Below are 12,988 nucleotides of genomic sequence, written 5' to 3'. Positions count from 1 at the left end.
CTATTGATTGAAATTAATTTATTTGGGGTTACAAATGATCAGACAAAAGATCTTCATCAGAATTATTTACTGCACAATACAAACACTAAAATTACCAGGAGTACAGGATAAGACAGGACAGTGCTCTAGACTAAAGCAACTGTTGAAGCCATTCTACTAAAGCTGGCACAAAAGCAATAATTCTTAATTAGAGATGGATGGAACTCCCCCAGACCAACGCTCAGGGGGAGATCTCTGTTCTCAGACTCCAGGAGTGACCTTGGGGGGTCCCCAGCCAAGGCAGGAATCTCCACACACCCCCCAAGAAGGGTTCTGTTGGCAGAACCTCTCCCTGGGAAAGGGGACTGGCCCTTTGTGGTCAAAAGGGATGGAGTGACAGTCACTGGACTCCAGGGGTTGCCTCAGCATCAGGGGCTTCATTCGGGGTGGAAGCAGCGGCCGAAGCTCTTCCCGCAGTCGGGGCACTGGTAGGGCTTCCCTTACTGGTGGGTCCGTTGGTGTTTGGTCAAGGCAGAGCTCCAGGTGAAGCTCTTCCCACACTCCCCACACTTGTAGGGCCTCTCTCCAGTGTGGATGCGCCGGTGCCTGACGAGGGTGGAGTTGTGCTTGAAGCCCTTCCCGCAGTCGGTGCAGCGGAAGGGCCTCTCATCCGTGTGTGTCCGCTCATGTGTGAGGAGATGTGAGCTGGTCTGAAACCTCTTCCCACATTGCAAACACTTGTACGATCGTTCCCCACTGTGGATGCGCTGGTGGGTGCGGAGTTGGGAGTTGAGCTTGAAGCCCTTCCCACAGTCAGTGCAGCGGAAGGGCCTCTCATCCGTGTGCGTCCGCTGGTGCAGGAGGAGACTCCCACTGGTCTGAAACCTCTTCCCACATTGCAAGCACTTGTAGGGCCGTTCTCCAGTGTGGATGAGCTGGTGGGTGCGGAGGTGGAACCTCTGCCTGAAGCTCTTCCCACATTCCCCACACGTGTAGGGCCGTTCCCCAGTGTGGATGTGCTGGTGTCGGATCATGGTGGAGCTGTCCCTGAAGCTCTTCCCACATTCCCTACACGTGTAGGGCCGTTCCCCAGTGTGGATGCGCTGGTGGGTAAGAAGGTGAGAGCTCTTCCTGAAGCTCTTCCCACATTCCAAGCACCTGAAGGGCTTCTCCCTGCTGGGAGGTTGCTCAGGGACCACCAGGTCAGAGCTCCTCCTCAAGCTCCGGCCGCCTTCCTGGCACAGGCTTGCTCTTTCCTCCTCAGAGCACCCTGGGATGGCTTTGGAGCCCCTCCTGCGGGGGGATCTCCGGCCCTTTTCCTCCCCGCTGCCTTCCTGCGCCGGGGAGCCCTTCAAAACGGCCTCTCCCACCAGGGTCTCACGGGGGGATTTGTCCTCCGGGCTCTCTGTCCTCACCTCGGGGCCTGGGGCAGGAAGCAAGAAGGACAGGCAGGGGATTGGCCTCCGGCCCACAGGGAAGGCCAAGGACATCCCCCCAACTCCGGCCCCGGCAGGACGGCGGCGCCAGCGGGGTTGTCCTGCAGCCGGGGCCATGCTCGGCTGACAGAGCCAGCACAACACCCGCCCAAAGGGACACTGACTTCCTCCTCACCTGCCTGGGGGGACCAAGGCATCTTCCTCTTCCTCGCAGCCTCCTCCTCCATCCGCCCAAGCTTTGGGAAGGACAAATCCTGATGGGGGGGAAAACAAGGGCTGAGCGCGTTGGCTTGGGGGTTCCTCCTGCCCAAGTCCATCTCTAGAACTCACCAGGCATCCTGTGATCATAAAAACCTCCAAAACACCAAGATTCAGCCCAGAAAAACCCAAACCACCCAGATTCAGGCAAAAACCCCTCAGAAACAGCAAGATGAACTCCCACCAAACTGCAAAAAGTTAAGGTTCAGCCAAAAAATACTCCAAACTATTAACATTCAGCCCAAAAAGACTCTCGCATGAATTCCCCCTCTCTGGTCTCTTCTCTGTGTGGTTTGGAGGGTCTCCCCTGTATGGGATGCCGGGGGTCCCACTTAGAAATGCTGAGAGTGTTGGGGGTCCGAAGGGTTCCTTCTCCTCTGTCTCTCACCTTCGGGGTGCTGCGTTCCCAGACATTCTCCCCTCCAGGTTCTGCACTTTGTTGTCCCAGGGATCCCAGGGGTCCCCACTGTCCAGGTTTCCCCTTCTCCGTCCCCCTTTTCAGGCTCCCAAGGGTCCTCCCTCTCCGTGCTCCCCCCTCCAGGCTGCTGGGGGTCCCCCAGCTCCAACATCGCCCCGCTCCGCCCCCCACACTTGACAGCTCCCGAGCTCCACACCCACCCCCAGCACTCCCGGGGGGCCCCAAACCCGCTGTGTCCCCCCCGTCAGCACCGGGCTGACAATGGAGCCGGCGGGGCCTGACCCAGCAACACCAACCCCCACCGTGGGGGGGGACCTGCATCCCCCCACCCACCGCCGGGGCTCTGCCACCAACCCAGCCCGGCACCCCCAAAAAACACCTCCTGCCCACCCCCAAGAGTCCCCAAGGGCACAGCCCTGCACAAGGGCCGGCTGTGCCCAAGGCACCCAAACAGCTCCACAGGCGTTGGCTGGGGGGATGTGAGGGCTGGGCCTGCTCAGCACAGCCCCGGCCTCGTGCCCAGCGCCTCTTTCCTGACCCACACAAGACCTTCCCGGCCCCCCCAGGGCTCCCCTGCTGCTGCCTCTGCTCCTGGCCCTGCCTTTGCTGCTCCCTTGGCTGGGGCAGCGGCTGCAGGGGGGGATGGCAGCAGCTTCAGCTCCACGGCACTTCCTGGGGGGAGCTCAGCCCGGGGGGACGGGCAGGGACCTGATGGGGATGGACAGGGGCCCAGCAGGGACAGACAGGGCCTGCAGGGGAAGGCACAGGGACAACCTGGCCCCCACACTGCCAGGGCTGTCTCTGCTCCTCCTTGCAGGCTCCGTGGCCAGGCACAGTTTGTGTTCCTGGGTGCCCACCATCTCAGCACTTGGAGACGCTCAAATCAGCGCCCGCAGCTCTGCAGCAAAGCCCCAGCTCACCTGGCACACAGGGGATGGACACAGCACCTGCTCGGGGATGGGCATTCACAGCTTGTTTCTTCCCCACCACGGGGCTCTCCTTCCTCAGCAGCACCTCTGCCTTGCACTTATTCTCAGCCTCACCTCAGGGACAGCTCTGGGCTCACCTCCGCGCCACTTCTCAGCCTCACCTCAGGGCCTGGGCTCAAGGACAGGAACCTGCAGGGAGGGGACATCAGGTGCAAGCTCAGGGGCTGCCTGCTTGCACTGGCCTCTGGGCTTCTTTCTCCTTCTACAACCAGCCCACAACTCAGCCTGCTTTTCTAACACCACACATTTACAGACTAACCTTGGAGATAGATATGGACAGACATCTCTATCACCCTGGGGATAGAGCCTCAAGCATGTGCTGCCATAGGAATGGCAATCAGAGAATCACAGAATCAGCCACGTTGGAAAAGACCTCCAAGATCATCAAGTCCAACCCTGATCCAACCCCGCGTGCTTCCCAGACCATGGCACTGAGGCCACATCCACTCTCACCTTCAACACCTCCAGGGACGCTGACTCCACCCCCTCCCTGCCCAGCCCATTCCAAGGCCTGATTACTCTCTAGACAAAAAATTGCTTCCTAATATCCAACCTAAGCCTCCCCTGGCACAGCTCAAGACCCAGCCCTCTTGTCCTACTGCTGCTTCCTGGCACAACAGCCCCACCCCCACCTGGCTCCAACCTCCTGGCAGGGACTTGCAGACAGTCAGGAGGTCTCCCCTGAGCCTCCTCTTCTCCAGCCTCAACACCCCCAGCTCCCTCAGCCTCTCCTCACACCACTTGTGCTCCACTCCCTTCCCCAGCCTCGCTGCTCTTCTCTGCACCTGCTCCAGCCCCTCCAGGGCCTTCCTCAACTCAGGGGCCCAGAGCTGGACACAGCACTCCAGGGGTGGCCTCACCAGCGCTCACTCCAGCCCAACAATCACTTCCCTGCTCCTGCTGACACACTCTTCCTCACACAGGACACCAGCCATTGGCCCTCTTGGCCACCTGGCCACACTCTGCCTCCTCTTCAGCTTCCTGTCCATCCCCACTCCCAGCTCCCTTTCTGCCTGCCTGCTCTCCAGACACTCTGGCCCCAGCCCGGGGGGCTGACGGGGCTTCTTGTGGCCAAAGGGCAGGACCCGGCCCTTGGCCTGCTGGAACCTCATCCCCTTGCAATCAGCCCATGGATCCAGCTGGGCCAGGTCCCTCTGCAGAGCCCTCCTGCCTTCCAGCACATCAACACACCCCCAGCTTGGGGTCACCTGCACATTTGCTGATGAAATGCCTGGTTCTGCAGCAGCTGCAGATGCTCAAGGGGCAGCAGGACCAAGTCAGGGGCCTGGGGGGGCCTGGGGGGCGGGAGGGTCCTGGGGGAGCTGGGGAGGGGCTTTGGGGATTGGGGGTACAGATCAGTACAGACCAGTACAGACCAGTACCTCCTCACTGCTCCCTGGATCTCTCTTGGAGCTGGGCCACGTTGTCCTGGGACACCTGAGCCCCCCCAGTGCCCTCCCAGTACAGCCCAGTGCCCCCAGTACAGCCCACTGTGTTCCTGTCCCAGGGTGCCAGGGTGCCCCCCTCTTTGGGGGGGGGGTTGGAATGGATTTGAGGGGGGGGCTGGGGGAGATCTGAAGGGATCTGGGGGTTTGGATGTGGAATTTGGGGGGTTTAGGGGTCTTTGGGTGTATTTGGGAGAGTTAAAACAGGTTTTGGGGGCATTGGGGCATCAAAGGGATCTGTGGGGGGAGGGGACTAAAGGGAAAATGAAGGTTAAGGGACATATGGGGAGGTTAAAGAGGTCTGGGGGGGAGATGAGGGGCTGCACCAAGAGCAGCTGAGTCCTGAGACCTCCCCGGTGTCCCCAAGACCCTCTTGGTGTTCCTAATTCCCCCTTGACACTCCAAGACAACCCTGGTGTCTCCAGTGTCCCCAGGGCCTCCCCATTGCCATTATTCCCCCCTTGACACCCCCAATTCCACTGGCCCCAAGCGCCATGCCTGATGTCCCCAACCCTCCATCTCACCCCAAGAGCCCCCCCTGGACCCTCTGACCCCAAAAATGCCCCCCCACACGCTCACAGAAAGGCCAAGGGCATCTGGGGACACGTTGGGGACAGCTGGGGGGCTTTGCAGGGCACTGGGTGATTACTGGAGGATACTGGGACACACTGGGGGGAACCAGAGGGCACTGGGAGGGACTAGAGGGTTACTGAGGGATCCTGGAAGGGCACTGGGAGGGACTGGGGAGTTACTGGGGGATTATCAGGACACAGGGAGAGACACTGGCAGGTTACTGGGCCATACTGGGGGTTACTGGGTGCTCACTGGAACATCACTGGGCCATACTGGGGGGCAGTGGGAGGTCACTGGGACACACTGGCTGGTCACTGAGGGGGTTACTGGGCCGTACTGAGGGGCACTGGGATCCCCTAAACCCAGATGCGGTACATCTCCCCCCCGGACTTTGGGGGGCACCCCCAGGACTCCTCCCCTCGGGGGTTGGGAGATCCCCTGAACCCCACTGCTGGGCTTTAGGGGACCCCCGGGCCCCCCTCCCTTTGGGGTCTCTGTGTGCTGAGTGTTGGGGGTCTCTGGGGTTCGGGGGGGGCATTGGGATCCCCTTTCCCTGGGGTCGGTCCGCCGGGCCGGCAGGGGGCGCTGTGACGGGAGGGGTAATGGCGGGTCGCGGGTAATGCCGGCGGGTAACGCCGGCGCGCCTGCGCAGTGCAGCCAGGGCGCTGGGACAGCCCCACCCCCTTCCCCCGCGCGGGCTCCAGGCCCCGCGCTCTGACCCTCGGGAACCCCCGAACCCCTCTGCTCGGGAACCCCCGAACCCCTCTGCTAAACTCTCCCGAGCCCTCCAGCCTTCCCACCCACAGCCGCGCTCCCCGCAGCCCCGAGCGGATCCCCAGAATCGCGCTCTCCGAGCGCAGCCGCACCTCCACCGCTACCGCTGCCCCGCAGACAACATGGCGCTCTGCGCACGCCCCGCCTCTCGAGCCCCCGCCGCAGCCAATCAGCGCTCGGCCCGTCCCCGCCCCGTCCCTGCCGGTCCCGCCCTGTCGGGTGAGCGGGGCGGGCACGGCGGGAAAGCGGCGGGGGGGAAAGAGCGGGGGGACCCCAAAGGGAGCGCGAGGGGCGGGGGGTCACCCCCAAAGGGAGCTGGGGGGAGCCGGGCTTTGAAGGGGCTGCTTTCCCAAACTGCCCTGCTTATCCCACATGTGCACACTTCTCTCCTGCTGGGATCTGGCCCAGACAAACCTGAAAATACCTGGAAGTGCCACCTCCACCAGCACTTCCTCCACAGCTGCTTTCAAGGATTTCTCTTCAATTTGCCAAGGAAATGCTTCCAGATCATACTTCCATCTACAAGTCAGAACACCAGCCTGCACCAGGACTCCTGCTTGTTTTCCCTGCCCTTGCTGACAGGAGGTGCAGAGGCAGGATGTCAGCACTTCATCACCAACAGCCTTAACGGGGGATGACTCCACTTTTTAACCTTGGAAGAAGAGCAGCTTTTCCTTTTCCTCTCCTGTTTTTTGGGTTTAGTTTTTTTTTACCTTCTGAATAAAAGAACACATGTGTAAATTGAAATCATCTGAACCCAACTTTTGAGAAGACTGACACCTTTGAGCAGCTTCCTCTTAACCCTCTCTCCAGGTTGGAGGAGTGGCCAGATGAAGAGTTACCAGCCCATCCTGGCTTCCAGAATGGCACAGCTGGTGGTTAGAGATTCATCTCACAGTTATCTAGAATATGCCCAAACTTGTTCTGCCCTTCCTAATTCCTAACTCAGACCAATGGCTCCAAACCCAGCATCTGGGAGGCTGATTAGGTTGGCAAGAACATTTCCCTGTGTGATAACAGTGTGGGCACAAGGACTGGGAGTGTGTCATAAGAAATCTGACTTGCATACATGGGGTAGGAGATAAAAAAAACACAGATAAGCAGAAAAGGTTTGCAAGGAAGAATTGGCAGCAAATCTGTCAGAAGATTAGTGCAGGTGACTATCAAATACAGGAGAAAACATGATGAAAGGAGTAACTCATGGCTCTTTATCTGAGCTATGAAATGAACAGTAACTTCAGCCACTGATGAGAGATTTTTTTAAATACAGAAGTGAGTTTGCAGTTGTAGCATTTTCCACATTAAAGCCTACAGCTGGTAAATAATAAAATAATCAATTAAAAAGCAATCAAGCTTGCTGCATGAAAACCTCTCAAACAGGCTGCTTCAAACAACAACAGTCTTCTTGCTCCCCTCCTTCCCCCAAGCCCCAAAACTTCACCACATCTCAGGTCTGTACTACTCACACACATCACTTGGCAGAGGAAAGCCACACAAAACAAAAGATAAAGAATAATGACTTGTTTTGGTAGGTACTGATGGTCACGTGTGTGGAATGGGAGGTCCCAAGAGGAGTGTCAGCTTGGTGGATGGTCCCTCTTGGGAAGTACAGTAAGTCACCTGGCTGCAAGAAAATTGATATATTTAGGGCACCAGGTCAAACCTTATTGCAGTCAGAGAAAATACTCCCTGAGCAGACAGTCTGACAATATATATCCTTTAGAATCACAAAATGGAGCAGTCCTGCAATGTACACTTTAATAACATAAAGAACACTAAGCCAGAAGTTCAGAACCTTAAACTTTCCAACCTGCTGTCAATATTTGCTGAAAACGTGAAACAAGCTTTTTAACATCACAGAACACACAGACTCCCACTGAGCTGCAGGAAGAGGACAAAGAAGCAGCTGAGATGGACCTGCTGGCAACACAGTGGGCTGGCAGAGGAGCAGTGAAATGGGGATTTGGTCAGATCACATCAAAAGAAAAGGCTAGTATTCCACGAGAAAAGCCAAATAGTCTATAAAAATGGTAATCTGTTACAATACTGTTGTCTGAGATTTTCAGTTAAAGCACTTAAAAAACAGGTACGACCTTCCTCCTCCTCCTCCCTATCTTTCTTCTCACCTATGTAAATTAAAACTCCACACTGAAAAAAAACTAGATAAGGAAAGTCAAGACAAGAAAGGTGTAAAGCACATAAAATTGCCTCCAAGAAGGAAATAAAAGTTTACTTATGGCTTGTCCTGTAAACACCTATAGAGTTGGACAGCACAGTCAAAGAAAACTGCCTTCCTTACCAGAGTGGGGACTACACCAACCAAGAGTATTCTGAATTCTCTTCATTTGAAAGATGGAGAAAGGAAATATTCTAGAAAGATGTTTAGGGAGGAAATAGAGTCAAACAACAGCATCCCTCTCAGAGGCAGCCACAAAGAGACAACCAAACTTTGACAGCAGCCACCCACAAGAAATGGGTCACAGGAAGTGAACAACAGCAAACAGTAGAAAAACAAATTAAAAACTTGGATAACTTTTAAGCCCATCATTATTCCATAAAAATGAAAGGCACTGAAGTCTGGTCCAAAATATTCCAGGAATGAAAAAGGGAACTGTAGTTTACCAGACTTTGCATCACCCAGTACACGATGACGATTGAATATTCCCCTCTGTCAAACAACACAGCTCATGATGTCAGCATCCCATCCAATGGGTCACACTGTTCCTAAAACACCTACACCATCCAACATGTCACACTATTCCTAAAACACCTACACCATCCAACATGTCACACTATTCCTCAAACACCGACACCCAAATGCAGCTCTGGACACTGAGAAGAGCAGAGAGAGGCTCCATAACAGGCCAAAAGGCAGAGAAACTCCTGAGGATTCCAGCATGGAGCAGCACCACCAGCTGGACAAGTAACACTTCAAAAGCAGGTCAAACAGAACAGGACAAGCACCAGATTCCCTGCTGACACTCAGTAATCTTCATGAAATGTTCCTTCCATTCCAAAAATCAACCACCAACCAAACACTTGAATTTCAGGTTTGGAAAAAGGAAGAGCAATTAATACAGCAAGTTCATATGGGGTTTGGGTCATGCTTCTCTTTATCAGCCAAGGATAAATATTTAAATCTCATTCACCAGAACAGTGACAATGTTCAGTGCAGCAGTAAGTCTCAGTGCACAGAAGGATTAGCCTGAGGGATTACAGGCAGCATGTAAAAGCATAAAAATGTTTTAGAACCATACACAAACCCAGTGTTTTTTCTGCACACAACTCCACAAACATGACCTAGGAGTCAGGGTGCCCAACCTGGAGAGTACCAGTCAATTTACAGAAATAACTGGGGGTTTTTGGCCCATTATTTAAATACTAGAAGCAAAGGATACCTTTAAAAAAGGATACAGACAACTCTCACCCAAATTTCTCGTGCTCGCAGTGTGCAAACCCTCCCCTCATTAATTTTTAGATGGCTACAATTCAGAGAAATTTAAATTTGAACTCATTTTTTTTGTCTCTATTTAGAGACAACAGACAGAGGAGTTGTGAAGTGGGATCTGTTTTATCCTAAGGCAGGCATTTGGAAATCCCTGTTTCTTTCCAGTCACTTCAGTAAGTGCTAGAGAACTAACCCAAAAGGAACATCTGCCACACAAATAGCCAAAATTTCAGGTGAAAGAGGCTTATCCCCAACAGAGCATCAGAAACCTCTATAGGGTGCCCAGTGGGGGTAGATGGCATGAGTTAGAAATGCTGGATGTGAGGCTGCTGAATAACAAGCATAAGGAAAATGAAACTCCAGGTGTATTGAATGGAAATGAAAATATTAAAAAGCAAAATACACATATAAGGCTTGGATTTTTTGATTTGGTTTAAGTGGGATAGTCCAATTTTTTCTTTATAACGCAGTGTATATTTGTATGTTTCTTTTAGAAGCTGATTTAAAATGCATTTGGACCACAGGAATTCATCATATCAGTAACTTCTTAAAAACAGCAGGACCAACAAGCACAACCAGTCTGCTGTTACAGTCCAGCTGAAGAAAGAGCAAGTACTTAGTAAAGGAAAAAGGACTTGTAAGTTCTTGGGGCCTGAATGAAGTGAAAATGAAAAAACAGGTGCTAGAAAGCTTCTGCAGCTGTGAAAACAAACTTCTCTTTTTATCTAAGGGAAATACCAGGTCTGGAAAACCCAGTTTACATGCTATTATGATTAGATAATTCTATTAGTAAATTTTCAGGAAAAATACGTAAGAAAAACGACCACAAGGAAACACAAATAAAAAAAAACCATTTTCCTATAATGTTTAGTGGGGGGGAGGGTTAGAAGCACACACACAACAGCAAACACTGCCATCAGCAAAAGCCCATGCACAATTTCCCAGGCAAGGTTGTGCTGTCCTACCTCAACATCATCATAGTGAGGAGGAAGGCCCTGGGATCCCTGGGCAGTGATGGAAACATTGGACCCCACCAGAGACCCAAAGCAGCACTCCAGCTTCTCCTGAAAATCTTCCACAGCTCCTCCTGTAAAAAAAAAGATGCTGTTACTTGCTGCAGAGCTCAGCCAAGCCCAGCCCACATCCTCCCCATGGCTTGGGAAGAATGATCACATCAGGGACACAGAGGCTGGGAAGGAAGGTGCTCTGTACCAGTGTTTCTCCTGAAGGAGAGCACTGGAGATGCAAAGGGGATCTGCCAGGAGAGTCACTGCTAAGCCAAAAAGTCTGGTGCCCCAACCTGGGTTTGTTCTCTTCCCTGTGCCATCTTTAGGCTGCACAACCAGACAGACAAGGCTGAACAGAGGAAAATAACCCCACAAACAGCAGAACACCATAAGACAATAAGCACATGCAGGACCTGCATTCTCTCACCAGAGAGAACACACAAAGGTTAGAGACCTTTCACCAGTTACTCCAGTCATTTGGGAATATTCAAAACCAAACTTGACTCATCCACACCCCACATGTGACAGACAAGGCACCGAAGGGAAACAGCAGAACGTGCCAAGTACCAGATCCACACAAGTGCAGCTTGGCCATTAAAGCTGACAGCAGCCAGGAACACTATACCTGGGACTCAGCTTGTATTTGGGATCTCATTTGGGTCCACCTCACAATTCAATTGTGTTGACACCTTCAAGACTACCTGAATCAAAGCACCTCCAAGAATCCAAGTCCTTTACACAACTGTGCAGCACCACTGTCTCCTTCTCAAACTCAAGGACTGAGAACACTCAGCTAAAATGGGCTGGTACCTTTCCATGGTGCATGAGGCTGATGAAACTGTATTGTTGCCTTTTTCTGGTCAAAATCCTTCTTCAGCTGCACGTAATTCACTTTGCCTTCTTTATTTAAAACCTTCTTCTCTCCATTCACACACTGCAGATATTCCCATCTCGCCCATAGTACAGGCCCTGGCTGCACAGCTCCTTCAAGTCTGACAGCTGGAACAGGGACAGGGAGTAAGCAGCCACCAGGGGATCATTGCTCTGCACGAGCAGTGGCTTTTGCCCCCAGTACTCCTTGAAAAACACCTCTTCTTTGATGGGGGAGATCAAGCTCCCGAAGAGGCTGTCTGGGTTCTCAAAACTCAGGACTGAGGGAGAACAAGCTGCTTCCAGCTTTGCTCGTTTACACTGTGCCTGTGTTTCTTTTCCCATTTCAGCATGCTTCCCTCCTTCCTTGGGCATGGTTCCTGTTCAAGAGGAGAGAGGACCAAAACAATCAACCAGCAACACAACCTCAAGAGCTCATGGGCCCAGAGCAACAACTCTTCCCCTACCCAGTGGGATATCAGAGCATCCCGGGAACAGCTCTGGTTTCAGAGCCTCACTATTTGCTCCAAAGCATTAACAGTTTACAGAAGACAGGGAACATTGTTAGGCCTTCCTGTTGATGCTCTGTAATTACTACATTTACAAGTTTAAAACTTGTAAAATTTACCAGTTTAAGAACTAAAAGGCCAAGATTCTGCTCTCAGTCCTGTCGAGCTGTCAAACTTTGTTTATGTAGAACAAAAAGAATTCTTTCATACAAGCACAGACATTTCATTTTAAAGCTGGAAGTCATTTACTTTGTTTTTCCCAGGCAGAGAGTATGACTGTGTACCATTATGCAAAAATAAAGAAGTTGATCTACAAATGCTTTGGCTGCCAAATTCTCAGGAAAGTTAAGGGGAAAATCAAGTAACGGTAGGTAACTGTGCAAGTCTGGAAAGCCAACACCTGAGAAGTTTGAACGTGCTGATGCCATAATTTCTAAGTAAAAATGACAGCTCTACTCCCTACACCCATTTGATAGGAAATGCTATCAATTTGTTGAGATACTTTTATTTACACAGATCCCGTACTTTGAAACTTAAACTCCAGTTCTGGTATTTACATGCAGCACTAAGTTCTTCTGTGCAGCAGGACACCCTTGCTGGCCCACTAACTCCTGGGCAGTGTTTCATCAGCAGCTCCTGCACAGCCTGTCCCTCAGCAGTAACCGAGGGTCACCTCAGCCCTGCAGGAGGGAATTCACATCACCCCCTTCCTGAGAGAATGAACATTCCCAACTGCAGCACGAGGCAAGGGAACGCGTAAAAAATTAAAGACTGAAAATCAGTCCCTGACTGACAGCAAGATCTGAAGATGCTGCTGAAGGCACCAAGATCTAAAGCTGACATCCCCAAATGACAGCAACACAAATGCAACCAAGCCTGGATTAACAGTTTTGAATTCCAGACCTAAATCCATTGTACCAACCTCTCAGCTCATTCACACTGATTTAAAGAAGTTACATTCAGATATTTACTACTCATAGAACGCAGCTTCATTTACAACACGGGCTGTTCTGTAGCCTTCTGCTGGTTATTACAGCTGTTCCAAGCCCCCTGCCATGGGCAGGGATACCTTCCACAAGATCTAGTTGCTCAAACCCCCATCCAACAGGATCCAACCAGGCCTTGAGCACTGCCAGGGATGGGGCATCCACAGCTTCTCGGGGCAACCTGAGCCAATGCCTCGCCACCCTCCAGCAGAAAAAAATTCTCCCTTACATTTAGTCTAAACCTAAACCGTTCAGCTTAAACCCATTGCCCCTTGTCCTGCAGCTACAGGCCCTCA

The 12,988-nt window shown here is 52.5% G+C and overlaps 1 protein-coding gene across 1 annotated transcript; it reads right to left on the bottom strand.

The window, feature by feature from the left end:
- Positions 1-3,381: 3,381 nt before the first annotated feature.
- LOC113983389 (ribosomal oxygenase 2-like) lies at positions 3,382-11,965 on the bottom strand (the record flags this gene model as incomplete). The annotated part of the gene is given in 5 exon segments (XM_039377914.1): positions 3,382-3,399; positions 7,393-7,496; positions 10,286-10,407; positions 11,138-11,263; positions 11,266-11,965. Coding segments are annotated over 5 exon segments (677 nt in total), but the record flags the coding sequence as incomplete, so codon positions are not given.
- Positions 11,966-12,988: the final 1,023 nt, after the last annotated feature.

This window comes from Pipra filicauda, unplaced genomic scaffold, assembly GCF_003945595.2.
Source record: "Pipra filicauda isolate LSUMZ 115617 unplaced genomic scaffold, ASM394559v2 scaffold970_size70702_pilon, whole genome shotgun sequence".
NCBI classification, from domain to species: Eukaryota; Metazoa; Chordata; class Aves; order Passeriformes; family Pipridae; genus Pipra; species Pipra filicauda.
The sequence above is the reverse complement of the archived record's forward strand: the minus strand, read 5'-3'. Positions and strand labels throughout refer to the sequence as shown.